This window comes from Lipomyces doorenjongii (assembly GCF_038497915.1).
Source record: "Lipomyces doorenjongii strain NRRL Y-27504 unplaced genomic scaffold V1508scaffold_53, whole genome shotgun sequence".
Lineage (NCBI taxonomy): Eukaryota > Fungi > Ascomycota > Lipomycetes > Lipomycetales > Lipomycetaceae > Lipomyces > Lipomyces doorenjongii.
In genome coordinates this window covers 66,114-91,699 of record NW_027118120.1, presented here as the reverse complement: position 1 = coordinate 91,699, position 25,586 = coordinate 66,114, and the positions used below count along the sequence as shown (strand labels likewise).

Below are 25,586 nucleotides of genomic sequence, written 5' to 3'. Positions count from 1 at the left end.
GGAAAAGACTCGGGTTCACTAATAATAATATCACCGGGCGTGTGTCACACTTCCCTGTGGCCCAAGATAATGTAAAGGTGACACATAATGCATGACATAGTATCTTGGAGCGCGAAGTACGCGCCCGAGCAACGCGCGCAATCCTCATCTCCCAAGTAAAAAATGTCTTCCATCGACTATCACGGTTTGACACCAGCACCGCTGACTTTTGATGGCCGACACAGTTTCGACGTCGTTACTAGATTCGGCCAAGGAAATTTCCTTTGGCTCGGTAAGAGCATATGCTGTTGAATAGTAATATAGAACTAACCACGTTTCAGTCCGCCGGCATGGCGGGCAAGCTGTTTGAGTATCCATTCGACACTGTCAAGGTCCGTTTGCAATCGCAACCCGACGGAGCTCCGCTCAAATTCAGCGGACCTCTTGACTGCTTTCGTCAGACATGGCACAAGGAAGGTGTCCGAGGCTTCTACAGAGTATGTCGCAAATATGTCGCAATTTCCGCGACGCTGGCGATGGTTCTAATCAATTCTCAGGGACTCTCGTCACCCATGGTCGGCGCTGCCGCCGAAAATGCGTCTCTATTCTTAAGCGTAAGTCAGGCAGCTTAACAGCGGTCGCAGTGTAGCGTTAACGTGATTCAGTATCGTACTGCGCAAAACGCCACGAAGGCTCTTTTCTTTCCTCATATGACCAAGACAGATACTCTGCCGATGTACGCGTTGCTGACCTGCGGAGCCGTGAGCGGCACATTTACTTCCTTCATACTCACTCCGATTGAGCTCATCAAGTGCAAGATGCAAGTACAGAATCTCGTACTTTATGACGGCAGCGAGCGCAGCTACCTATCGCCATCATTGGCTACGACGACTTCGAGCCCGGGGATCATCACAAATGCTACCGCATCCAGACCGTCGTCGCACATGCCGCGCACGCACAGGTATATTGCAATGTCTATTTCACCATCTCGGCCAGCTGGGGCATTCGCTCTTATTGCTCAGGTTTATAGAGATAGTGGAATTATGGGGTTCTGGCGTGGTCAGCTCGGTACACTATTCCGGGAGACCGGCGGTTCAGCAGCGTGGTTTGGTGCATACGAGTACGTCAGCTCTTTACTTCGCCGTCGGCGAGTCTCATCGGACAGGTCACCTGCATCTGGCAACACGCTGATTGAGTCCACAATCTCTGGTGCAGTTGCGGGCATCGCTTATAATCTTTCTCTCTTTCCAGCAGACAGTGTCAAAAGTCGTATGCAAACAGAGTCGATTCTTTCAGCTGACGGTGTGGGCACAGATCGCGGTTTTTGGACCGTCGCGAGGGACATGTATCGGTCTGGGGGTATCAGAGTGCTGTATCGAGGGTGCGGTATGACGGTCATGCGTGCTGCGCCATCTAGTGCGATTATATTTTTGACCTATGAGTGTTTGAAGTCACTTGATCTATAGACGTTGGCTTCGTCGGCGTTCTTCTTTTGGAGCTAGTCGGGTTAAAATGGCATAGGGATCACCAAATTAGCATTGCCGGAGTAAAATTGTGGAGTTTTTATCATATGGCGACAAATGTTGGTTGGGATGGACTTTAGTGTACTCATTATACTTAATTGCATACTTGGTTGAAATCCCTTCGTGCAGATGAAACTCAACCAGGGTTGTGGCTTATCATAAAGGTACAGTCAACCGCCGGTATTGGTAGTTAACTTCATCCTTTTATAACCGGAGTTTCATAGCCTGCCTAAATATTTAAATCTAATTTATTGAAGATCTGCACGAAGCAGTCAACAAGTGGCTCAACAGCATGAATTAGAACTTCCCTATTCGTTACATCTTGAACGGCAATAGTCTATAAACTCTTGGTATTCCTTACGAACCTACAAAAGGCAACGGGCAAATTAGAGCATGTGGTCGAATCTCCTCAGTTTGACGTCAGCAACCAGTATATATAATCCCAGGCGCCACTTCACAGGTGATATATCTTTGATCGAGCAACGTCGCGAGCAAGTCCACGAGAAGATCGACTAAACTGAATGCGGCTGAATCGGGCAACTGGCAACAAAGAGAGGACGGATTTAAGGTGATTGGAGAACCAGGACCGTGCCACACTCCATTTATGGTCGTAAAATGACAATTTTGGAACGTAAGCGCCATCAACTGAGCGTGCGCATCAGTTGCCATGTGGAAGCGGTGGCGTTTCCGTAGGTGGGCACTAGCGGCACCTGCGACGGCATAGCGCACTTGTCTGTTATTATTGCGGCATAGGTGTCACGGGCCAGCACAGTTACAGCGCGGCGTTTGGGTAAGGGTAGCTCTTAGCCCCGTCGGTTCGAACTGACAACCCTATGCCCATACTAGCTATCTCGACTTCGACCTCAGCTTTTCTCTCGCTTTTGGCACCAATAAGTGAGAAGCAGCAGCTAGTCGCAATGGCTTCGAATACGAATGGCGCCTACGATCCGCTTTTGCATGATGGCCAGCCTGCACAAGGACGTGCGTCGCTGGATACGCAGTCGACTGTTCCGTCGACGCGAGCAGCATCCAGGACAGGCTCCGGCGTAGACCTCGAAGCCGCGGCAGCAGAAAGACTTGCGCCAGCAGAGTCGACACCTACTCGGTTTCGCCGAGTTCGAGCGGGCACCGAGCCAGCGCTCAAGAAGCTGGTTATCCTGTTGGTCGTCCCCGCAATCGTGTTACTCATCATCTTCTTCTTTATCTCGTCCGTTTCGTCCTCCCCATCGCGAGATTCTTCTCCTATTGTGGCACCAACAGGCATTTCATATGCGTCCGGATTTAATATGAAGCAGTCGTGGGGTTCGCTCTCGCCATACTACGACAGTGGCAAACAATGGGCTGGCATCGCCGAGAACGCAGGCAAGGGTTACTATGGCCTTCCCAATGACCAGTGCAGATTCAAGCAGGTCCACGTATTGCACCGACACGCCGAGCGATACCCGACTGGTGGTGCTCTCGAGAAATTGACCGTCCTGGCCAACAAGATTTCCTCGATGACTGAGAAGCCAGCAGAGGAGTTGGCATGGATTTCGTTATTTAACTTGACTCTCGGCACCGATCTACTGCTCGCCTCAGGAGTGGCCACTGAATTCACCTCTGGTTAGTGGAGTGGACTGATGTGGCATGATTTATGCTGACAGCAAGCAGGATCGATATTCTGGGAGACTCACGGCCGATTGCTATATAATGCTACCGAGAAGGGCGAGATGTTCTGGCACCCAAGCCTGAACGTGTACCCGAATGGCACCGCGCGTCACATTCCCGTTTTGCGCACAACTGATCAGTCGCGAATTCATACATCTGCTCGCGCCTGGGCTGCCGGCTTCTTCGGTATCTACTCTGGTGAGGACAACTCGCCGATAGACAACGATGAGCTTTACAAATTAGTCGTGATGCAGGAGGCGCTACATATCAACAACACTCTTGCTTCATATTATTCTTGCCCAAACTCGAACTCGAAGAAGTACACAATTGGTTCCCGTATCTATCGTGAGTGGGTCGATATCTATCTTGCAGACGCTTCAGCCAGACTCAACAAGTTGCTGCCTACGGCGAACCTGACGCCGATGGATTGCTTTAGCATGCAGGCTATGTGTGCGTATGAGACGGCGGCGTACGGCTACTCGCGCTTTTGCGAGCTTTTCACTGAGAAGGAGTGGTACGGATACGAATATCGGGACGCGCTCGAGTTCTGGGGCGATTCGTCGCTGGGATCCGCAGTCGGCGCGGCCGAGGGTGTCGGCTGGCTGATGGAGCTGCTTGGCCGATTGGAGAAGCGACTGCTTACGGATCCATACGGCTCGATTAATGTCACAATTACTGGCAACGAGGAAACATTCCCGCTTGACCAGCCATTCTACATGGACATGACGCATGACTCAGTTATTATCGCGATCTTGACGGCGCTAGGAATCCCATTTGGCACGCTCCCGTCCGACTCAATGCTCCAGCCGCGTCTGTTTGTTGTGTCGCGGTTGACACCTTTCGGTGCTCGTCTTTATGTGGAGCTAATTGATTGCCCGGAGTTCTCTGAGACACAGGTCCGCTTGAAGCTAAATGGCCGTGTCTTGCCATTGTCGGGCGTCGGTAACTGCCCCACGACAGAGGACGGATTTTGCCCAGAGAGTGTTTTCATTGAGGCGCTTCGGACTGCGACAGCGACCGTTGACTACGACAATGCGTGCTTCGGCATTCCGAAGGGTTGGGAGGATGTGTCGGAGTATATGCGTGCGGATGACGAATAGATCAGGTATAGAGTGAATTATTGCAGTCGGTGTTTGTCTGTAGTTGTTGTTTTGGTGGTCGATATGGATATGGATATTGATTACTTTATATGTATTGAGTAGCATGAGAGAATATATAGAGGTCTTTTATGATATTCTTCGAGGGTCTCGTAGTGCAAAATGCTCGTGTGAATGAACAGGCTCGGTTAGAGCAACAACTACTTCGCTTACAGGGTCTCCTCATGTGGCGCGATACGCCACAACGCCACGGCCGCACCAAAACCAGACGATTGTATTAGATACCACCCTGTGCGCGATTCTTCGTGACTGTCCATGGAGTCTGGCTTAAGTCGTGGAAATAAAAAGCCATGACTCCGGAAGACGATCCAGCCGGCGACGCATCGCTCGTCACGGACCTCGTTCTGCGGTCGCCGTATCCGCTGTTGCCCACACCCGACGAGATCGAGCGGATCGAGTTTCAGCACTCCGTCGTAAGTCAGATACTCGGTTGTCGCTTTCTGCCCACCATAGGCCACTTTGACATCCACAGTAGACTCAGCATCCTAGACTGCGGTTCCGGCTCCGGTACCTGGGCAAGCGAGATCGGCTTCGCGCTGCCAGAGTCAACTGTCACCGGCTTTGACATCTTCGACGTGCCGTGCAAGTTCAAGCCCGCAAACGTCGACTTCGTGGTAGCCGACGCAAACGATCCCCCAATGCCGTTTGCAGACAGCACATACGACATTATCCACTCGCGCTTCCTCCTCCTTGGCATCACCAATTGGGTCCGCTACATCTCCGAGCTCAAGCGGCTCGTCAAACCCAATACGGGCGAAATACACATGATCGAAATTACCGCGCCGCCGCTGCCTGCAGGTGACGACGACACTAAGATGATCCGCGACCTCGTTGACGCGTCTCTCGGTCAGGCAAATATCTCCATTTTCATGGCCTCCAAGCTTGGCGATTACTGTCGCGCCGCCGGTCTGACCATCACTCATGAGAAAATGTACCCGTTCGCTTATGGAGACTGGCCCGAAGACCCCGAGCAGAGCAGGGTCGGTGGTCTCATGTTGTCTTGTACGATGGAGGGTGTCCAGAAGATCGCCATGCGTCTGTGCGAGACAAAGGGCTACGATTCAAAGCCGTATATGGCTCAAGTGGCCGCTTATCTCGACCAGAAGCGCAAGCCGGCTGGCGAAATATGGTATATCGTGGCGAAGAAAATGGAATGATTCGGGCAGATAGTAGTTTTATTTAGGCGTTTTTTGTGTTGCTATGGTTTTGTAGAATACCGGGATTGTTATCATCTTGCCTAATATGTTATTACAACCAACCTCGAGCAGGAACACCATTGCCCAGAGTATTCACGTAGATCGCTTCCCATCCTCCTCGTCCGGCTCTTCTTCCTCTTCTGCAATAGTCCCTGTCTGCCCGCCGGTGCTAGTGTCCCGCCGTTTTCGAGCGCTCTCTTTGAGTCCCTCCCACCGACTGCGCAGTCGGCCGTTCGATATCTTGAGTTTCTCGTTTTCGGCAACGAGCCTCTCGATCTCGCTCTCCAGCTCCCTCACTCGCCTAGTCTCCCTCGTCTTAATCTCCTGCCGGAGCTTTCCCAGGCCCGTCCTCACCACGTCCTTCTGCCGCTTCATCGTGCTCTCGCATGCCGCTAGACTGCTGGCAACCTCCACCAGTCCTCCAGTGCTCTCGTCGGAATCAAATCGCCGGCTTTCGTCCGGTATGACATAAAACGAGTCAACTGAACTGTTATAAGATTCTCCGTCGTGCTTCACGCCCGCGTTCTGCCGTCTGATTGTGTCGAACAATGCTGCCGTCTTAGCCATAGACTGCTGCAATTTGTTCAGGCTCGTCTCCAACAACGCGTTGTACTTCGTAAAGGGGTCCTCTTCCGCTGGCACAGATCCTCTTCTCTTAATATTTACATATTGTCCATCGATCTCATTTATGGGGATTCCGCGCGCAGACGCCAACGTGTTGGCAAGCGAATTCGAAGATGCCTGGACGGACGCCTGTGGTGACGGTTGTGTTTTGAACATCGCCGGGTTATTCTGCAGATTTGTCTGCAGCTGACTCGCCAGAGCTACATACTTCGTGTGTAGTATTTCGAGCATTTTGACAGCCTCCGGATCCTGTGTCGAAGCTGTGGCGGAGGCAAAGTGGGTTGCTGCAGATGTGTAGAATGTGATGGCATCTTTGGGTCGACCGGACAGGATGGCTTTATCTGCTTCCGAAGCTTGCCGGTGACCCTTCTTATTGTTAGATGAATCAAGGTAATAATAGTCTAACAAACCTTTTGTAGATCGGACTCTTCCATGGTCAAGTTTGGCACGGAGTCCGCCAGAATCAATCATGGGTTTGGCTGGAAATGAGATCGGAGTTGATGACGTAGAAGTGGAACTTCGAGCCGCAAGAACTTTTTTATTATGTAGTTAGTCGCAATTCAATAACATACAATGCTTATGGCCTCATATTTACAACAATGACCACCTCGCGGCCTTCGCCACCATTTTCCTCCTCGGTGGCAATTTCTGCTGCTCACCCGCGATATATCGACGAGCTCCGCCGGATGGGTTCAGAATAGTACGTCTCTCATTTGTTCGACCCGACATGCAACGCGAAACCAAATCTAATCATCACAGTGACGCGCTTGCGCGGTATATTTCAACTACAAAACTCCATCGGTCAACAAGCGCTGACAAGCCCACAAAAATCCTCTCTCCGATTCAGGACGGTATTCAGGAATACTGGGTTCAAGCGAAGGTCGCACCAGATGCCAACATCTTCGTTAATGTCGGTCTTGGAGTTTACCTAGAGATGCCAGTGGAAGAGGCTGAGCAATTTGTCGAGAGTGTCGTTGTCAGGATTAATCATCATATTGGTCACTTGACTCAAACCTAAGCGTTTGCCATGGGAAAGAAGGGCATTTGGAGTTTGGGATATTCTTTTTAAATGCAACCCACCATTAAGACATCAAATACCGGCCAACTCCGTTATATCCGCATCGTACATATCCAATCCGATATCTTACATTCGCATGACCTGCGAGTGATACCCTTGCACACGCTCGCGGGCCTCGTTTACCGTCGGCCCATAAAACTGTTCAAAGACGCCCATGTTCGGAAACCAATAATCCACAACATCTTTATCCAATTCACCAAATAGCGACGCTTGGTCCAGTACACTACTCGACGTCTGTCCATCACCAGAGAAGATATCCGATATCCGATTCTCCAGGTCGAGCTGGTCAGATAGTGCCTTGTAGTCGTCCTCGAGCTTTCGGAAGACGGTACGCCCCATGCTTGACATCGCATCAGCGATCCACCAGTACCTCCCCAATGTGTCTAGCAGCTGACAACTCCGCCGCCATCCTGTCCGGGCCTCGTGCGCAGGGTATAGTCGCAAAAATACTGTCAGTGTCAGCGAGGCTGAGTACGGGATGACCGGCAGCGGAGTGATATCCCTCGTATTCTCCAGGATCGATAATATATCCAGTGCTGCCGTTAAAAGGGACTCTATCACTGACTCCGGAGACGGACTTGTCAGGCTGTGCACACGCTTATAGGATAGGATGACTGACACACAATGAACTAATCGCGGCAGCGGATCGTCGTGAAGAAATGATGCCAGCACGATATCAGGGAACGCGTGAGGTCCCTTCGGTCGATACAAGTCGATCATCCAATCGATTTCTCGGCACGCATCCGTCAGTCGTGCAAGAACTGCACAGCCTTCCATAGACTTATCCACTGCCGCCAATCCCACATCCCGAGGATGCGAGTTCATCGGCCGACCATTCACGCACGTCGACATACGGTCTAGGCACCATAGACTTAGCCATAGCTTTTGCAACGGCGTAACGTCTGCAGCTGCTGAGCCTGGAATTTCGCGCCGAAGATGAATTCCAAGTGTGTGCGCGTAGTGAAATGCCATCGCCAGATCTTTTGCTCCTTGGTCGAGCCCTTCGGGTCCTTCTGAATGCATTGACAATAATGCATATATGCGGACCAATGTCAACGGGTCCTGCTCCAACTCCGTGTATAAAAGTGCCTGAATTTTGCGATGTGTCGTCGCGGCAAAGTTCCGAGGCTTAACGCCCTGAAGAAACGCTCCTGCTTCAAAATGACGACATCCAGCAAGGATTATCGCATGTAGCAGAGCTGTCGAATGCTCGCCCTTCACATACTGTTCCATAAACGCCTGGCGGTCCACAATTGGTAATGCGCTATTAATATATTTAAAGTAAATATCCAGCAATCCTGCACGCTCCGTCTCGCCAGGAAATTCAAACGTGCGTAGTGTATTCAAGTATATTAGCAACTGTGAATTCAACGCCGGTGGCACGACAATATGTCTCCTGGTACTATTTTGCAGACCCCGCTCGGACACAAAGATCCCTATTCGGTCGTTATCAGGGTCGCCGGACATAACGAGATCGGAGGTCGGATCGAGATTGGAAATGAACCGGCGTGGGGGGACAGAGGTGATTTCAGAGTCCGCAGGAATCGCTTCCGCAGGGGGCTTAATCTCTGAGTCTGATGGGTTCATTACCGCGCTTATACTAGTTCTTGTGCTTGTAGCTACAGACACAGGAGGCAGCTGGGGGAGCTCAGGCGGTGATTGTTGTGGTTGGCGTTGTAAGGACGATACCGATTGCGCCACCAGCAATGAACTTGATGTAATGGCTGTCGTTATTGGTATATTTGCCATAGTAGTGGGAACTGAATGTGGAATTATCCCGGGCGAAGGTGCTGATGCGGGAATATTTGGCGGAGTGAGTGAGGGCATCGAGGTGCTGTTACTTGCTGTAGATGCGGCATCGGGGCTCGTCACAGCTGCATCAGTAATGAGACTAGATCTGTTAACCATGAAATGAATAATTCAGTACGATTGCCAGTTGCTTACCTGCACGGAAGATTGTCGCGATAGCATTTTGCACATTGCCCATTCGAAACTTTCGACGATGCTTGACACCGCCGCTACATCCCATCGTTTAGCAACCTGAATCAGAACCATATGATTGAAATTGGCGAATACGTACTCGTCCCTTTTTACATTGCTCGCATGCCTTAAATGATTTCTTTCGCTTTCGATATCCATCGTCATTGGCAGGAAACACGAACATCTCCATGTTCCCCCTCGTCTCGTAGAATCCCAAAGCTAGACTAATTAAAGTACTATATAAAACCCAGCTTTTGTATCAAATCCTCTTCTCCATTTTTGACACCCAAATGACGCTCTGCCCTCTACTTATTTACCACAATCTCTTCGTGGCCACCAACTAAACTGCGGGCCTGTCCATCATATGCGGCTTACCACACCAACCCCTTACTTAACGTAATGCAGTCACGTGCTTCTAAGTTTGACTGACCTAGAGCTGGTTCAACATCACCAACTGCCAAGGATAATTTGGTCCTCAATCGACCAACCGCAACAATCGCATTTTATGCGAAATTTTACTTGCGTCCTCGATGTCTGATACGATATCACTGAAGCGCAAGCGCGGATTGGACGACGCGTCTGCAATCGCGCGCACACGTGCGAGTATTGAGACGCCTGCGTCCAGCAGCGCCTCGCCGCCGGCTACCAGACTCCAGACGCCGGTGCCCGCGGAGCCGAAAAAAATCAATGATCCGCTGGAGAGCACAAGAGTTCTGGGTGAGAACTGGATCGTCCTCAATGACGAACTTGTCAGCAAGTTGGACGGCGAAGTTGAGCAAATGTGAGCTTTACAGCGTTTTGTGGATGATTGATGCTAACCTGAGATTCAGTCTCGATCTGGTGCGAACACTGATAACAGCACCTGACTCATCAATGCTGTCAATATTTCTTTACGAAATCGTGCTCTCTGCGATCACCGAGCGAACAAAGGTGGACGCCACCCTCACAATGCTCAACAAAGCCTTAACACTAGATGTCGCAGTCTCGGCCGAACTTGATTCTCTTCTCGTCGACGTTCTATCAGCCTTTGAATTCTCGTCTGCGCTCGGTACAATTTTAAGAGGTATTAAGATCGAGAGATCATTGTATAAATTGCGACTCGAACCGCAAGTTCTTGTAGCTTCAGGCCTGGAAAATCATATGTTCAGTCGCCAACTTATTCGCGCAAATACATCAATAATATACAAGCAGAAGCGCTTTAATCTTCTCCGCGAAGAATCCGAAGGATACGCAAAACTAGTTGTCGAAGTACACAGCGCATCATACGCCCCACACAGCATGTCATTAGTCAACAGCACAACTCGCAATATCATCTCTATAATCGGGTACTTTGATCTCGATCCAAACAGAGCACTCGACATATTTCTTGACGTCTTCGCGGTGAATATGGTTGCCAATTGTCCTTTTTTTCTTGCGTTGTTGAAAAGTTCACCCTGGTGGCCGCGCAGGACCGCGATTGCGAACAGTATAGAGGAGGTTAACGTCGGTGGTAACGCCTTGGCTGCGTCACTGCTTGGTTTCAAATTACAGTCTTATGTCACGGCTAGCGAACCTGTTCCAGATAATCTGATCATGCTGGTTGCAGTATTGGTCAAAGAGGGATTTATTTGCTTGGCAGACATCTACTCTCATGTTGCGCCATCAGACGAGGACATGCTGGCCGAGAAAGATAGATGGAAAAAGAATCTGGAGCAGACAGCGTACATGGCTACAGCATCGGCGTTGGCGTTAGCTGCACCATTGACAGACGATACGGCTCCATCAACCGATCGAAATCGTGACAAACAACAGCCCGAGAAAGAAGAGGGACAGGAGAAGAAGAACGATCTGCCCCTTCAGAAAGCTCAATTGGTATCATCCTTGCTGGCTGTCGGGGCTATATGGCCCGCATTGTTCATTTTGTCCAAGTTTCCATTCCTCCCAGGAGCGTTCCCCGATGTTGCAGACGTGTTGAATATTATCATTTCGCAGGCGATCACTCCTTTTTATGAATCTATAAGACCATTTAAGCCTGCGATTAACTCTACTGAAAATGTCAAGAAATTGCCCGCTGAGCACGCTCGTCAGCTGTCGCTCGTCACGCCAAAGCCAGCATCAACGAGACGCGTTTTGAGTCCGTTAAAACGGTCCGAAAGAGCAGACACAGCCTATCGATTTTTCTACGATTCATGGGCCATTGGAATCAAGCAAGTCGAGACTGTCGACGATCTTGTGTACTGTTCGGATCTACTTATTAAGTACTCAGGATCTTTCATCAGCCGTGACTCAATTCTCTTCACAAAGTTGTGCCGCATCGTCAATCATTTCTTAAACGAATATGAGAAAACGAAGAATTTACCAGATGTGGAACCAAAATACGATTCTGACTTTTGGCTGCAATATTTTCGCACATACCTGCTTCCAGCGATTTCTCTATTTGACCCTAATCCCGGTGTTATGCACGAACTGGCTGGATTGTTGTTTCACTACGACTATCCAGTTCGATATTCAGTCTACGGTGAATGGTATACAGTTCTTCTAAAGAATCAGCCAGAACTTCGCGTAGCAGCCGCGAAGGCCGAGAAGGAGACTAAGAACATTCTGAAACGACTATCGAAGACTAATACGCGAGAGATGATGCGGCAACTCGCACGTGTTTCAATCGCAAATCCGATTACGTCGTTGATGGCGTTGGTTAGCCAGGTTGAGAGTTATGATAATTTGAGTGGTCTTGTTGTCGAGGCTGCACGATATTTCACGGCGATTGGATGGGACGCGCTGCCGTTTGTCATAATGATGCAGCTCACCTCTGGTAGAGGGACAGTGCAGTTGGATGGTGTGACGGAACGGCAGTGGCTACAGTGTAAGTTCATTCTAGATTGTGTCCGTGCTATGCTCACAATATAGCACTCGCTTCATTCACGGCAAAGTTATGCAAAGAATACTCCATGATGAGTCCCACGCCGCTACTACAGTACTTACAGCGCCAACTACATAAATCCAATTCTTCGGACATCTTACTTTTACAAGAACTGATGCAGCAGATGGCCGGAATAGTGTCCATGACCAATCTCACGGACGCTCAATTGGAAGGACTCAGTGGCGGCCGAAGAATACGAGCTGAAGTTTGGATCGCTCTCGGAGATAAGCGGCATATTTCAAAAAAGTCAGCTACGCGCCTCCTCTCCAGCCTTGTGAACTTGAATCTTGTATCAGAGTTATTTGTCTTGCTTGCACAACAGTACAAAACGGCCATTTTCACAATGCCAGAGTACCAAGCTCATACTAAGATTTTAGGTGCTCGGTATGATGACTTGGCTGTTATTTTGAGTCAGTATATTGAGCTGTTGAACACATTTTTGCTTTATGACGGTGCAGACGATGGCACGATATGCGACGCTAAATTTGAAGAGCTTATGCTTGATATTCCAGCTCTTTGTAACGATTTTGGCGTTGATCCAGTTGTTGCATTTTCAGTGTGGCGAGAAAAATTAGGATTGGAGATTAGGGAGTATGACGACATGAAGTGGAAGGAAAGGATTGCCCGACGGGAGCAGGAGAAGGAAGAACTGAGAAACAAAGGAGAGACAGTCGGTACCGTTACGAACGGAGAAGTATCTGCTAAAGCAATTGAGGATGTCGAAATGGTCGATGTACAAAATAATGAAGATAGCAAAACTGGAGATGTGATTTCGGATGATGACCACTTGAAAAAGAAGGAAGACTCCAGTGGCGAGATTGAGATAGCTGGCGTGAAGCCGGATCGTGATGACGCAGAGAAGGACTCAAAGCTTGCAGTGATTACGGACAGTGAGGCTGAGCAGGTACTGGATGCAGAAGACGACGAAAATGAGGTGAAGCGACTTTCCGTCAACTTAGACATAAATGCTAACGGGTTTAAGGAAATCTGGAATCCGCTATTGAAAGAAATTATGGAAAAACTAAGTCCTATGCCGGCAATATCTGGGCCATGGAAATATATCACCAAAGGTCTCTTCGTTACATTTTGGCAGCTTTCTCTCTACGATATTCAAATTCCTGGTGAACGCTATAAGAGCGAACAAGGACGTCTTCGGGAAGCGATCAGACAGATAGATGCCGACAAATCTGATAAGTCATCTCACGGCTTCCGCAAGCGCCAACAGGAACGCGAGGAGCTGCTCCAAATTGTCACGACGCTGAATGCAGAGTATAGCGAACAACTAGTACATTATGAACACACGCGACATCGTCTTCGAATCGAAAAAGATCATTGGTTCAGATCAATAAATGCAATGGAAGATATAGGTGCTATGCCAATACGTGACTATTTGCCACCTGCTACCGACGCCTTCCTCTCGACGTGCATCCTTCCTCGTGCGCTGTTCTCCCCAGTCGATGCCACATTTTGTGCAAAGTTCATCAAAGTTATGCACTCCATGAGTACATATAATTTCTCGACTAGTACATTGTTCGATCGACTCTTTAGTGAAAGCATTTTTGCAATTATTGTGTCATGTACCCCCGCCGAAGCAGAGAATCTGGGCCGATTTATGAACGACATATTCGCGGAATTGGCAAGCTGGCACGCAGATAAGAAGATCTATGAGCGCGACTGCGTCGGTCGCCGCGAAGTTAGTGGAAAAGTCAAGTTCTTACTCGGATTTAGTCGGACCAATGAACATTATGACATTGATGCTTGCGGTGATCTTGACAAAGAAACGACAGAGTACCATCTTCTCACATACTCGGAAACTCGGCGGCTAATTTACAAATGGCACCACAAACTTCGCGCGATTCTTATTGCATGTCTAGAAAGTCAGGAATATATGCACCGCCGGAATGCCATCATTATTCTCAAAAACATGTCACGTGTGTTTCCAAAGGTTCTTCAGTTCGGCAGAAGTATTCTAGAGAGGGTGGAGACAATGTCGAAACAGGAAGAGCGCGATGATTTGAAACTAGCTGCAACGACATTGTTTGGTATTATGAAGAGGCAATCGGCAAATTGGGTTGATTCTAGCCTGTTTAGGTTCACAGAGGAAGAGCGCAAGGATCAGGCTGAGAGGAAGGCGAAAGAGGAAGCTGAGCGGAAGGCGAAGGAGGAAGCTGAGAGGAAGGCGAAGGAGGAAGCTGAGAGGAAGGCGAAGGAGGAAGCTGAGAGGAAGGCGAAAGAGGAGGGTGAGAGAAAAACTAAAGAGGAAGCTGAGAAGAAGCCGAAAGCTGAAACGGATGCCGTCGAGGCTGCCGCTGTTGAACGGCCCGCAGCGTCTGCCGATTTAGTGAAGGAATATCCATTAGAAGTGCCCGAATTAATGAAAATCAACGAGAATCATACCACGTCTGGTGTCGATGATCGATCTGACTCAGCAGAACAATCGTCAAAATTATTGAGAGCCGAGGCGACGCCATTTGTCCCTGCACCTCCCCTCGAGGAGAGTGGCAGCATTGCAGTGGATTCGGAGCCTAAGTCGAGCAACAATGTTGACGGGTCCACTGCTCCAGCCAAAGAAGAGAAGCTTGACCGTAATGACAGGTCACGGCGTGAAGAGTGGAGACGCGATCGCGCAAGGGATAAAGACAGAGATCGAGAACGTGTTGGTGATGGCGACCGAGGTCGTAATCGGGAGAGGGAGAGAGATCGCAATCGAACTCTTGAGCGTAGCCAGGATTATCATGTTCAGCGCGAACAGCCAGCAACTGCGCAAGAGAACGTGCCATCATTTGCCTCTCGTCTTGGCAACATTGCTTCACCACAAGCGCCTCCAGAGAAGTTGTCACAGTCAGTTGACAAATCACCACGGCCGATAGCACCGTCTCCAGATATGCCTTCTCTGGGTCAGTCTCAGAGTCAGTTCAATATTCAAGGACGTGAGAGTGGTGGCATTCCCCGTGGCCCCAGATCAATGCACGATCGTGATCAGAACAATAGTATTGTCTTAAGCGGTGGAGATTTAATTGCTCGTGACTCGCCTTCTCGTGGTCAGCAAGGCTGGGGTATGCGGAACCAGGTGGGATCTCAACAGCCAGTCGCCACAGGTCCTAATCAGATTAGAGGCCTCGCTCGTGGTACATCGCCACCAACACGTGGACCAAATGCCATTCCGACGACACAATCACGAGTACCTCTACCGCCGCAGCAGATGCCACTGAATTACATGCCACAGCCGGAGATGAGATCGCCCCGCGACTACGGTCGATTTTTCAATGGGTCACGGTCAATTGACATGCAAAATCCCGGGCTACAGCAGGTTCAATATACTATTCTCAATGCTGGTTCACGTGACGGGCGATTGCCTCGCGGGAACTCTCGCGACGGACGAACCGGAATGCCTTCTGGAGGTATGAATCAGACCTTACCAAATGGCTCCGAAGTCACTTCGGGCCAGCAGGATCGATTTCCGCTGCGAAGCGAGCGATCAGATTCAACACGACAGCATCACCAGTCGCTGGGTACTCCCAATTCTACGCAGTCGCCTACGCAACTTGGTCGACAGGAGGCTTCCGGCCTTCAGCGACCCGTCACGTTGGAACGACGAGAATCAGGATTTGCCTCAAGGTTACAGCCACTTCCAGCCACTGTCGGAACGCAATTGCCACCTCCGTCTTCGCATTCTCGTCTCCGCTCTGGCGTTGACGGGGTGTCAAAGTCGACAGATTCGCCGGTGTCACCAATTCCCCGCGATGAGCGCACCCCTCGTGCGTCTGACGAGCCTGTGCTTTCTAGTGAACGTCATCCTCGACGACGTGAAACTCCTTCTGCGTCATCTATGGAATTATCGTCTCAAGCTGGCCCCTCCTCAGAATCTGCTGAGAAGTTTACGGAGCGAGAGTCGGATCGGGAGAGAGATAGAGAAAGGGATCGGGACCGGGACCGTGACCGTGACCGTGACCGTGACCGTGACAAGGATGTTGATCGTGGTCGTGAACGACGACGCGAACCTGATAAGGATAGAGATAAAGAACGTGGTCGTCACGGCGATGAAAAGGACAAGCGACCTGACGATCCGTCTTCACATCACTATAAGCATCGAAGTGAGAGGTCAGAGAGAGAGCATCGCCACGAACATCGAAGCAGCAGGCATCAGAGCTCACGCGAAGGTGACAGTAAAGATAAAGACAAGGAGAAGAACCGGGACAAAGACCGCAAAGAACGAGACAAGGAGAAATCTCATGACCGAGATAGGCATCGTGATCGAGAGCGTGAAAGGGACAAAGAGAAAGACCGCGAGAGACGTCGCAGGGAACGTGACGAAAGGCGAGAGAAGGAAGTATCAGAAGGTGATAAGTCCAAGGAGCCACCTGAGCGACATCGTGAAAGGGAATACCGCCGCGACCGCGACAGTAGTCGCAAGCACGAGAGGGTAGATGATTCTTCGGAAAAATGGTCTGATGAGAAACGTAGACGGACCGATGAATAGATGGTGAGTTTAGATTCGTTTAGTTATGATAGTTCCCGGTAGTGGTATTAACGTATAATAGTTGGTGGAAGATAGGACATGTTATGTGTAATTTACCGTAGAGCGGATATTTTTTTCAGGTTTCTTTTGTTTGTTGGCGCAAAATCTGCTGTGTAGTATATTAATATTGATGACCACGTGATTATTTTAAGCTGCTAGGGATCTTTTCGTACTACCACACTCATATGTTTGTGTCGATAGTGCTAGGACTTGTAGAATATATAAATCAAAGGCAAACATTACGACCTAACGAGTATTATGCCGACGTCCTATGAACTTATATTCACATAATTGTTTTATGAAATGTGGTCTATCATTCAAAAAATTAAAAGTTAATGATGATTGACAGCAAAACTAAATGAGATAGGGACACCACAAGCCACAACTGCCACCCGTAAGCGCCAATCTGTCGTACCCACTGACCCTAATGCACCCCACCCCAGCCAAAATATCCATATTAACCAATTAAAACCAAACCTAACACCAATAAAGAGAAAGTGAAGTGCAATCGACCAGCTCAGGATAAGCCATCAGTAGTATGCATTCCCCAGAACTGACGTCTGTTATACTTCCATCTTTCCCCTTCCAGATTATCCATTGCAAACACCCCGAACTTCTTGTTCCACAGATCTTCAGTAAAAAGAATGGCGTCCGGAAGCATGCCCATAAGTCGCCCACCAATCAAACCACCAAGTAAAAAGGCCGCACTGCAACACTGGCGTTTGCTGGTGGTTGCCTTGGATTTGGCAACCACACGGAAAACTGACCCGACTAGAAAGAGGTAAAAGAAGACCCGTGGGATATCACCGGCGTCTTCAAATGCGGAAATAAATCCCAGAGCCGAGCACGCCAATGCGTATGAGCCCGAAACCGGACTCAGAACTGTTATGGTTCTGCCGCCTAACATCAATGGCAAAAAGCTTGCTGAGAAACATGATACACTGGCACCGCTGATCAGCGCCAAAATCAATGCCGTCGGATTCACGAGATACTCTGTTTCGGCTCCGAATAATGCAAACAAAAATGTCGAAGTCAAAAATGTCGCGAAACTCCTATGCGAAAAGTGCGACGCAATGAGAGACGTATGTGGCGATATGCGTGTTGATATGCCTCTAATCAAAGCGAAGACTGGGAGGTTGATGTAGCCGTACTTGACCAACGCAGGACGCAGAGATGGGATCAGCACCTTGGACGCGAATAATACCGCTGATATCGACGCGACTGTAATTGAAACTGGATACAAGTGATGCTGTTTTGTGGCACCTCCACCATCTACCGCAATATTCCGTTTCGTAAAGTGCAAGAGTAAGATGCCGGCTCCCCCGACCAATCCGCCATATAGTAATGCCATACAGGCCAATTTCGCGCTAAGAGCCAGCGGTTTACTGGAGAAATTCACAGTACTCTTGTCTTTGGCTCCAGACAACTTCATACCTAAAAGCTCTACCGTAATCGCTTTTGCTCTTTTGAAACTTCTCAACACGCGTTGTTGACGGTTCAGAATAAAGTCGTCCGGAGAAGGATATGATGGCGGTATACCCAAGTAACTTGGATAGCGCAGCTCAATTTTGGATGACGAGCAGTCAGTAGCAGCATACTCCTGAGATAAGCCATTACTGCTGTATATCTTGACGTGGTTCACGATGGGGGTGCTGCTTAAAGATCGATGTAGAGCAAGAATAGGCACACGTACTGGCGGCACAAACCGGCAACGGAGAACGTACTGACAACACGACATCGGTGTTACTGCCATTTTTATCACAGTTTATCCAGCCTACGTTGATCTCAAATCTTTCGCGATCCTGGCTGCCCGGTACAAATCTCTCCGAGATGGTAGATAGATCACGTGCAATGTAACCTAACCCACTCCTGCAAGGGCATACTCTAGAGACAAAGGGGACAAGTAGAGGAGATAAATGCAGTAAACTAACTATTCCTCTTTGGGACTGGTAAAAAGAGTACTTTGGTATCAAATATCAAAACTCAAGGCGATAGGTATAGTATGTCAGACCTATATACACTGATCCCGAACTGTTTGAATTTGACAGTCGCTGTCCCTTTACTTTACAAGTCCAACAGTACACTTCCCTACTCGACAGGGACAGTCCGTAAGAGATGTCAGATGTGAATTACTGATAAAATCGTGTTCGTGCGAGGAAATGCAGAAGAATGAGGACTATAATAGTTCTCCATTGATTACGATTAGTTATCGTCAAGATATCGTGGCACGATACTGGAGCCGCACGCATTTCACAGCTAATATCCTAGACCCACTGGCATTAAGCTTGTAGTACTCGAAATCACAATCCTCGTAGTAGTATCGTATTTCGCAACGAAAAACAACGCGGGTAATTGTGTATTTAATATTGAAACAGGCAATAGCTGAGTAAGAGGTTCAGTTCGTGACAGCGTGGAAATGTCATCTTCTATCTCACTGGAATCAAGCCTGTCCAACATTTCACCGTCATGCAAAAGGCTGCGGGTAGCAATTCTTGAAACAGATCCCGAATTAGTGACTGTCTGTGGCACCTTTGCGGACTTATTCAAGCGTCTGCTCACAAATGGTACTACGGAAGCGGAAGGACGAGCAGAGAAAGTCATTCTCGATATCGCGACATTTGATGTTGTTAAAGGGTCGTACCCAGAGCCGGATTATTTTGACGGCATTCTCGTGACTGGCTCACGTATGTTATTGTCGGCGTTGGTAATGTCGCTATCTGTAACTAACTGACAATAACAGGAGCAACCGCGTTCGACAACGATCCTTGGATTCTAAAGCTCGTCGAGTACATTAAGCGCGTCCACGACAGTTCCAGTGCTCGCCTTGTCGGTATCTGTTTTGGCCATCAAGTAATCGCTCGCGCCCTCGGTGGCGTTGTAGAGGAGAATTCCGCAGGATGGGAGGTCAGTGTTACAAAGTTACGACTAGACGAAGAGGGCCTAGGGGCAAAGCTGTTCCCCGAAGCTGGAGCGGAAGGAGAGTTGCGGCTACAACAGATGCATCGGGATCATGTTGCTGTGCCACCTCCGGGCTTGCGTGTCTTTGCCACATCTGAACGATCACCTGTCCACGGACTGTATGAGGAAGGCAAAGTGTTGACGCTGCAGGGACATCCTGAATTCAACGAGGACGTTGCCAGAAGTTCTGTTGAGGTACAAATTGTCCGTGGAAGTCTAAGTGAAGCAGAAGGGAAGGATGCATTGGCAAGAGTGGCAATTCATAACCATGGTGCTGATGTCGGTAAAGCCGTTGTACGATTTTTAATTGGCGTGGTTTAAGCGACAGTTTGCTAACTAGGACTACATATTTGGTGTTTTGCGCTTGGCTTAGAGTTGGGTATAATAGAGTAAGCATCTTCATTCCAATTTGGTACTCCTGTTATAATAGGGTTATCTTCCTTCTCCATTGTGTCATTCACGAGCACGGCTCTTAGCCAATGACGTCTTTACTTGAGTGCCAACAAACGCACTGATATTCTTACGTCACTTAGATGTGAGCACCAGAGACTGAAATTAGTAGCAGTACACTGAGCTAATGTGTTGGTCAAATTTCAACAATTCAGCACTTAGTAAAATAAGTTAAATTCTGGAGTTACTTAATTCCCGAATCGTTAAATCTCGCGTTACAGAAAATACACACCAAAGTCTTCCGGGAAGCCACGACAAATACACACACATTTCCTCGTAGACTGCACAAAATCAGATCGCTTAAAGCAAGGCTTTATGGAAAAACTCGTTAGTCTTTCTCATAGCTTCTTCCGCTCTCTCCTTCTGCAAAGCATCTCCCCAATCGCCGCGAGCCGCGCACCATCCGTGGAAAACATCGTCCATACGGACGTATTCGACTTTATTCAACTTCGACACCAATCCAGCGAGGCTCTCGACCGTCTCATTCTTGGTTGCGATAATCAAAACTGGCACGTCCTCAATGCCGTCCGCGTCGCTTTCGGTGAGTCGTGAGGGATGGATCAACGCGACGGCCTTGACCATATCCATCCTCGCACATGCTATGGAGAACTTACCACCCCAGCAGAAGCCATAAAGGCCCGTAACTTTGATTGATGGATACTTCTCCTTGATCCAGTTAAGAACAGTCTGTAGGTACGGAACATGATTCTGATAGGCATTCTTCTCGCTCCATGCTTTTCTGGCTTCAGGGTCGTTGAAAGGAACGACGTTGCCGTTGAAGAAGTCTGGCATTACAACCAATGGAGCATCTTCGGTGCCAGTGGCAAGATAGTCGCAACCTTGGAACGTGTTTTTGTGAAAACCAAATATATCTAGCCTTAGTTTAGCTTTATCTCCGTTCTCCTCCAATTGCTCAGTATCACGCGATAAAATAAATAGTTTATACGTACCGTAAATGCAAATCAAAGCATAAGTAGCCTTTCGGTTTCCCACGACATAGACTTTGCGATTGTCGACAAGCTCATATTCACCTTTCGGTGTGTAATCCGCTGGTAAGCGTAATTTATTAGTTATGCGACCATTGGTTATCATGGAATCATTGAATTCGAAACAAGATGAACTTACGAGTGAATTGAGGGATAGGAATAGTATCACAAGCTTCGGACGACATTTTCACTCTTGGATTTGTTGTTGCTATGCGTTATGGAAGGCGCGCGGACTTTTTATCGAGAAACGGGACTTATCGCTCTGACGTCGACATGGCTCCTGCGCTCAATCGAAGAAGCGCCACAATCTTGGCAACAGAAATGGTACAATTCACCAATCCAATGAACGTTTGCATGCTTTCAACTGTAAATCACAACAGCACGGATGCCACCTTTATTCAAAATACAGTTCGTTGAATACGCGGCTTCGATATTTATGGACCAGTATAGATTATGTCGTCATTGCATCGCAATTGATAAAAGAAGTCACCCTTAGCAGCAGGGCCAATTGAACAAATATCTCGCCTCATCAGAATTTCTGGGACGCAGATTGGAAATAGGATATTTGAGATAAATGTGCTCTATGTGAGCCAGGATCTCATGGAATTCATTTACCTCTTAGTGCATCCATTGGCACGACTGCAATATAACCTCCATACAATTAGATTTGTTGTCACTTTGGAGGCGTAAAGGTAAAGCCATATGGAGGTCCATTTAAAACTTCATGTCTGCACACCAGCACCACACCAATTGTGAGAGATTGGATCGCCACCAACAGCGTGCTATTAGCATGTGCTGACATGTATCAACATAAATTGTAGCATTTTGTATTGTATCAATTTGCCTTGCCTATGCAAGTCGACCATTAATAATATGATAGTTACAAAATTTTATGAATCTACAGAATTAGTGTCGAGGCACGGCGCTCGGAGTATTCGTATCTTGGTTGCGAATGTACGGAGAGAAAATCAGAAGATGCCCTCAGAGTGACGTGTCGCATACACCCCATTATTTGCTGATGTTTTCCTCGCCAGTATCAAACACACCGATGTTCTTACACCGGACAGAGCTCGTGTGAAACAGAGCATTATGGTCCTTTCATGGCGACTTAGCCAGGGAACCTGCCTGTCACCATCTTTTATTTTATGTCGCCGTTCGCCGGTCAAACAAATTCGGGTTCTATCGTCAAGGGGTACAACCCGGCGCAAGTTCTTCACGAATAGGAGGCCGAACAATGATGATCTCTTCCTATACGACTACACCAAGGAATATCTTTCACGCAGAGATTCGTTTGTTTCTCAGAGTCGTAACCCATTCTACTCCTATTCCGGCTTTATAGTACGATTTGTGGCAACGTCAGCATTACTGTCCACCGGTTTGCTGTTTGCGTCAGAGTGGGGTTATAGTTATGCCTCGAAGAATGAATACTTGCGAAATCTGATGGCCTCGTCACCGTCTCCGGTTACTACAACTCTAGCGGCTACCAATGTAGCTCTCTTTGTCGCCAAGCGAGCTATTCCAAATATCGCACCCTTCCTAGTCCGCCACGGTTACCTTCGGCTCGACTTAATGTCCAGAACGCGTCAGATTTCGTCACCAGTGTCACCGGCGAGCAGCATTCTTCTATCTGCCTTTTCACATCGCGATGGCATGCATATTTTTATGAACGCATATGCCATGTACAATTTAGGATCATTCATTGAGATGATCTACGGTCCCCACGCTATTTTCTTGCTCTACGCAGTCTGTGGATCTACCGGGTCGATTGGCAGTTTACTGCTTCAGCGAACCCATCTTCCAACACTCGGCGCATCGGCGGTTTGCATGGGCATGCTGTCATTCCTAAGTACGATGAGACCAGACCTCGAGGTGAGCATGCTCGGACTTCCATTCATTCGAATGACTATGGAAACAGCAACCCTTGGCACAGCCGCATGGAGCGTATTTGGAATAGCGAGAGGGTTTATGGGGAAGCGTGGTGGGATTGATCACGCTGGTCATTTAGGCGGGCTCATAGGTGGCTGGTTTCTGGCAAATTGGGTCCAGGCTATGAGGACCCCCCACCAAGATATAAAGAATCGTCGGTAGAATTGTTACAGAATACATGGACAACATATACTAAACCACTGTACTAACCTATCCCCAATAGAAAAGAGTCCGTAATTTACTTCTGTTACTCATCATCAACCACATCTTCCAATACAACGTGTCTCAATGGACTCTGTGATCTAGATCGACCCTCACTCTTGACCTTATCCACCACAGACTTTCGACCATCTTTAACGCTGAGGCTAATCTTCACTTCACTCTTTTCTTCTGAATCCAAAAACTCCTCCATCTCTTCACCTGTATTCTTCTCTAACACGATATGGCCCGACTTGTCGCTGCCCTCCGGTACAAAAATCTCATCCGCAGTCTCATCATGGATCACCGGAGTAGACGCGGTAACAATCACCGAAGAATCATCGTCCTCTCTGGTGGAGGGAGTGTTCACCTTAATTTCAGTCAAGTCTTCCAGATCCAACGTCGTGACCTTTCCTTCATTCGCATCCACGAGTCCAACTGATGATGCCTCTGTCGACCGCTTCCCCAAGACATAGAACTCGCCATCTTCACTGATCTTTTCAGACGTAGACTCGGCTTTTTCCGGTTGATTCTTGGGCGTTGCCATCTCCGACCCAAACACAGACGTCGACTCACTCGATGATGAACTGGTCGTGCCAAGGTCTGCCTGATTAAACGGTGATGGAATTGCAAATGCCGACCCATCTAGTGTACCGGCACCGTTTAACTCTGCCGACAGCGGAGGCACAATTTCATACTCCTCCTCCTCAGTCTCCGAATCCGACGGACTCGCAGGAGAGAGGATCTTATCAATCCGGTCCGCGGCATCAACAGCAAGTGTGGTAACAGCATGCTTCTCTAGGCGTAGTTTTTGGCGCCGTTCTTTCGTCTCCTCGTCGTCCTCTTCGCCTTCAGCTGGTGAAATAAGTATATCGTCAAGATCTGAATAGCATCGCTCGAGCTCGACCTGAATATCAAGAAGAGCCTGACGGTGTTTTGACTTCGGAAGATCAGTCGGAATGGCGTCAATGCCCGCTGCTGCTTGCGAGACTTTTTCACGAAGGGTCCGGATTTGATTCGCAATAGCCTCTAATGCTGATGGTATCACCGACAATGGCTCGGAATCAGCGCGAGGGATGGACGACCGTGAAAGTGTATAGTGGAACGGTGGGCGTGCTGCAGGTGGCTCGAGCGGTGCAGGCGGCTCCAAAGACCCATATGTGGGATCAGGGTTCATCTCGTCGCTACTAAACAAGATCCTGGCTAATTCGTCGACTGACAATTGTTTGCTAGAGGATTGCTCTGGCTTGGATCCCGCAGCCTTTGGCGCCATCTTGTCACTCTCAGTATGGGCTCGCTCAACACCACCAAAGATTGCAGATAAGAAATCTTGCGCGGACGCGTAGTTGACGTCAGGAACAAGCTTTGAACTCGTCGCCTTGGCATGGTCTTGAGCCTGCAGTCTGGAAATCGGTGAAACCGTCGATTGCTGAGGACCGCGTCTTGATCCGCGTTTCCGGTTAGAGTGTGGCGTTGCATAAGGGGAATATAGCTCGTGCGGCTTGATTCCCTGCTGCCTCAACATTGTCGAGATCGATCCAGGTTTTACGCCTGTCTCCTCCAGTTCCGAGTCTGACCCGTACGGCGAAGCACGAGCTTGCCACTGTTGCTGTATTTGCGCAAATGGGACGGATTGCTGAGGTGATGCGGGCTGCGACCGTTGAGCCTGTTGCTGTACCATCTGAAGTACCCGCTGGATCGCGACATCCTCCCGAGCCTTTTCTTCCTGTTGCTTTCGATAAACCGCATAGCGCAGTCTCTGTCGCCTAGCAATCAATGCCTCACGTTCCGCCAGAGCCGCGGCCAGTATAGCTTCTTCTTCTTCTCGCTGTTGCTGTTGCTGCTGCTGGATAGCTCGCAACACGAGATCCTGTTCCTCCGCAATCAGATAAGTCAACTGGTCCCGCTTTGCGGCTAATTGCGCCTGCTGACGAGCCAAAAGTTCCTGCTCAAGTGATAATCGCTGCAGTTCTCGCTCAAGCGCGGATAGTTGCGAGATGTAGTGAGATAAGTGGGCGCGATGGACTGTAATCGCTGATGCTGAAGCTGATCGCTGAGACGAACTCTCGACATAGTATAGGCGTTCCATGGCGCTCAAGATGAGTGGATGTCGGATTATATAATCTCCTGTTCTGATTATGAGGAATGCAGTGAAGCAAGCGGATCAAAGGCGTAGTTATAAGATCTGGAGGAGTGACTGCCGCGATTGCCTCCACTAAAGCACGCTGGGAATGGGTTAGGATTTCTAGAGTCACTGGGAATGCACCAGAACTGTCAGGCAGAAATGACGTCATCGCCTGTCAATGCGTATGCACGAATTGATGATACATCAAGTAACAACATAAGTATTATGATTCAGTCGGTTCGATTTGTAATCGTAGGCATTTTACTATTTTCTTGTACAAAATGAATAGCAGTGCTTGCAGGTGGTATATAGCGACCAAACAGGTTCTCAAGGTTAGCTAA

The 25,586-nt window shown here is 48.8% G+C and overlaps 12 protein-coding genes across 12 annotated transcripts; 7 read left to right on the top strand and 5 right to left on the bottom strand.

The window, feature by feature from the left end:
• The first annotated feature begins 180 nt into the window (after nt 1–180).
• V1508DRAFT_422893 (mitochondrial carrier domain-containing protein) lies at nt 181–1,757 on the top strand. Its single transcript, XM_066941088.1, has 4 exons — nt 181–271; nt 321–476; nt 537–593; nt 645–1,757. The coding sequence occupies exons 1-4, from the start codon at nt 212–214 to the stop codon at nt 1,443–1,445; spliced, it is 1,074 nt and encodes a 357-aa protein (XP_066794054.1). The 5' UTR covers nt 181–211; the 3' UTR covers nt 1,446–1,757.
• Nucleotides 1,758–2,258: 501 nt separating this feature from the next.
• V1508DRAFT_422887 (histidine phosphatase superfamily) lies at nt 2,259–4,383 on the top strand. Its single transcript, XM_066941087.1, has 2 exons — nt 2,259–3,104; nt 3,153–4,383. The coding sequence occupies exons 1-2, from the start codon at nt 2,336–2,338 to the stop codon at nt 4,247–4,249; spliced, it is 1,866 nt and encodes a 621-aa protein (XP_066794053.1). The 5' UTR covers nt 2,259–2,335; the 3' UTR covers nt 4,250–4,383.
• A 95-nt stretch (nt 4,384–4,478) lies between these two features.
• V1508DRAFT_422886 (S-adenosyl-L-methionine-dependent methyltransferase) lies at nt 4,479–5,564 on the top strand. Its single transcript, XM_066941086.1, has one exon. It carries the CDS (start codon nt 4,597–4,599, stop codon nt 5,461–5,463), a length of 867 nt encoding a protein of 288 aa, XP_066794052.1. The 5' UTR covers nt 4,479–4,596; the 3' UTR covers nt 5,464–5,564.
• Nucleotides 5,489–6,995, bottom strand: V1508DRAFT_422883 (uncharacterized protein). The gene is made up of 3 exons (XM_066941085.1): nt 6,722–6,995; nt 6,537–6,659; nt 5,489–6,492 (listed from the first exon to the last, which is right to left on the bottom strand). The coding sequence occupies exons 2-3, from the start codon at nt 6,558–6,560 to the stop codon at nt 5,596–5,598; spliced, it is 921 nt and encodes a 306-aa protein (XP_066794051.1). The 5' UTR covers nt 6,561–6,659; nt 6,722–6,995; the 3' UTR covers nt 5,489–5,595.
• V1508DRAFT_422880 (uncharacterized protein) lies at nt 6,688–7,221 on the top strand. The gene has a single exon (XM_066941084.1). The coding sequence runs from the start codon at nt 6,854–6,856 to the stop codon at nt 7,142–7,144; it is 291 nt and encodes a 96-aa protein (XP_066794050.1). The 5' UTR covers nt 6,688–6,853; the 3' UTR covers nt 7,145–7,221.
• V1508DRAFT_374645 (uncharacterized protein) lies at nt 6,974–9,512 on the bottom strand. The gene is made up of 3 exons (XM_066937560.1): nt 9,285–9,512; nt 9,149–9,222; nt 6,974–9,095 (listed from the first exon to the last, which is right to left on the bottom strand). The coding sequence occupies exons 1-3, from the start codon at nt 9,372–9,374 to the stop codon at nt 7,271–7,273; spliced, it is 1,989 nt and encodes a 662-aa protein (XP_066794049.1). The 5' UTR covers nt 9,375–9,512; the 3' UTR covers nt 6,974–7,270.
• A 150-nt stretch (nt 9,513–9,662) lies between these two features.
• On the top strand, nt 9,663–16,868 carry V1508DRAFT_422878 (transcription factor/nuclear export subunit protein 2-domain-containing protein; the record flags this gene model as incomplete). The annotated part of the gene is made up of 5 exons (XM_066941083.1): nt 9,663–9,965; nt 10,015–12,026; nt 12,071–13,017; nt 13,066–16,566; nt 16,625–16,868. Coding segments are annotated over exons 1-4 (6,704 nt in total), but the record flags the coding sequence as incomplete, so codon positions are not given.
• Nucleotides 16,716–18,409, bottom strand: V1508DRAFT_422876 (uncharacterized protein). Its single transcript, XM_066941082.1, has one exon. The coding sequence runs from the start codon at nt 18,353–18,355 to the stop codon at nt 17,120–17,122; it is 1,236 nt and encodes a 411-aa protein (XP_066794047.1). The 5' UTR covers nt 18,356–18,409; the 3' UTR covers nt 16,716–17,119.
• A 464-nt stretch (nt 18,410–18,873) lies between these two features.
• V1508DRAFT_422874 (class I glutamine amidotransferase-like protein) lies at nt 18,874–20,108 on the top strand. The gene is made up of 2 exons (XM_066941081.1): nt 18,874–19,286; nt 19,343–20,108. Exons 1-2 carry the CDS (start codon nt 19,019–19,021, stop codon nt 19,879–19,881), a joined length of 807 nt encoding a protein of 268 aa, XP_066794046.1. The 5' UTR covers nt 18,874–19,018; the 3' UTR covers nt 19,882–20,108.
• V1508DRAFT_422873 (Alpha/Beta hydrolase protein) lies at nt 20,004–21,255 on the bottom strand. Its single transcript, XM_066941080.1, has 3 exons — nt 21,136–21,255; nt 20,961–21,059; nt 20,004–20,882 (listed from the first exon to the last, which is right to left on the bottom strand). Exons 1-3 carry the CDS (start codon nt 21,179–21,181, stop codon nt 20,311–20,313), a joined length of 717 nt encoding a protein of 238 aa, XP_066794045.1. The 5' UTR covers nt 21,182–21,255; the 3' UTR covers nt 20,004–20,310.
• A 771-nt stretch (nt 21,256–22,026) lies between these two features.
• Nucleotides 22,027–23,163, top strand: V1508DRAFT_422870 (uncharacterized protein). Its single transcript, XM_066941079.1, has one exon. It carries the CDS (start codon nt 22,086–22,088, stop codon nt 23,082–23,084), a length of 999 nt encoding a protein of 332 aa, XP_066794044.1. The 5' UTR covers nt 22,027–22,085; the 3' UTR covers nt 23,085–23,163.
• On the bottom strand, nt 23,076–25,316 carry V1508DRAFT_422869 (uncharacterized protein). Its single transcript, XM_066941078.1, has one exon. The coding sequence runs from the start codon at nt 25,207–25,209 to the stop codon at nt 23,170–23,172; it is 2,040 nt and encodes a 679-aa protein (XP_066794043.1). The 5' UTR covers nt 25,210–25,316; the 3' UTR covers nt 23,076–23,169.
• Between the last annotated feature and the right edge of the window lie 270 nt (nt 25,317–25,586).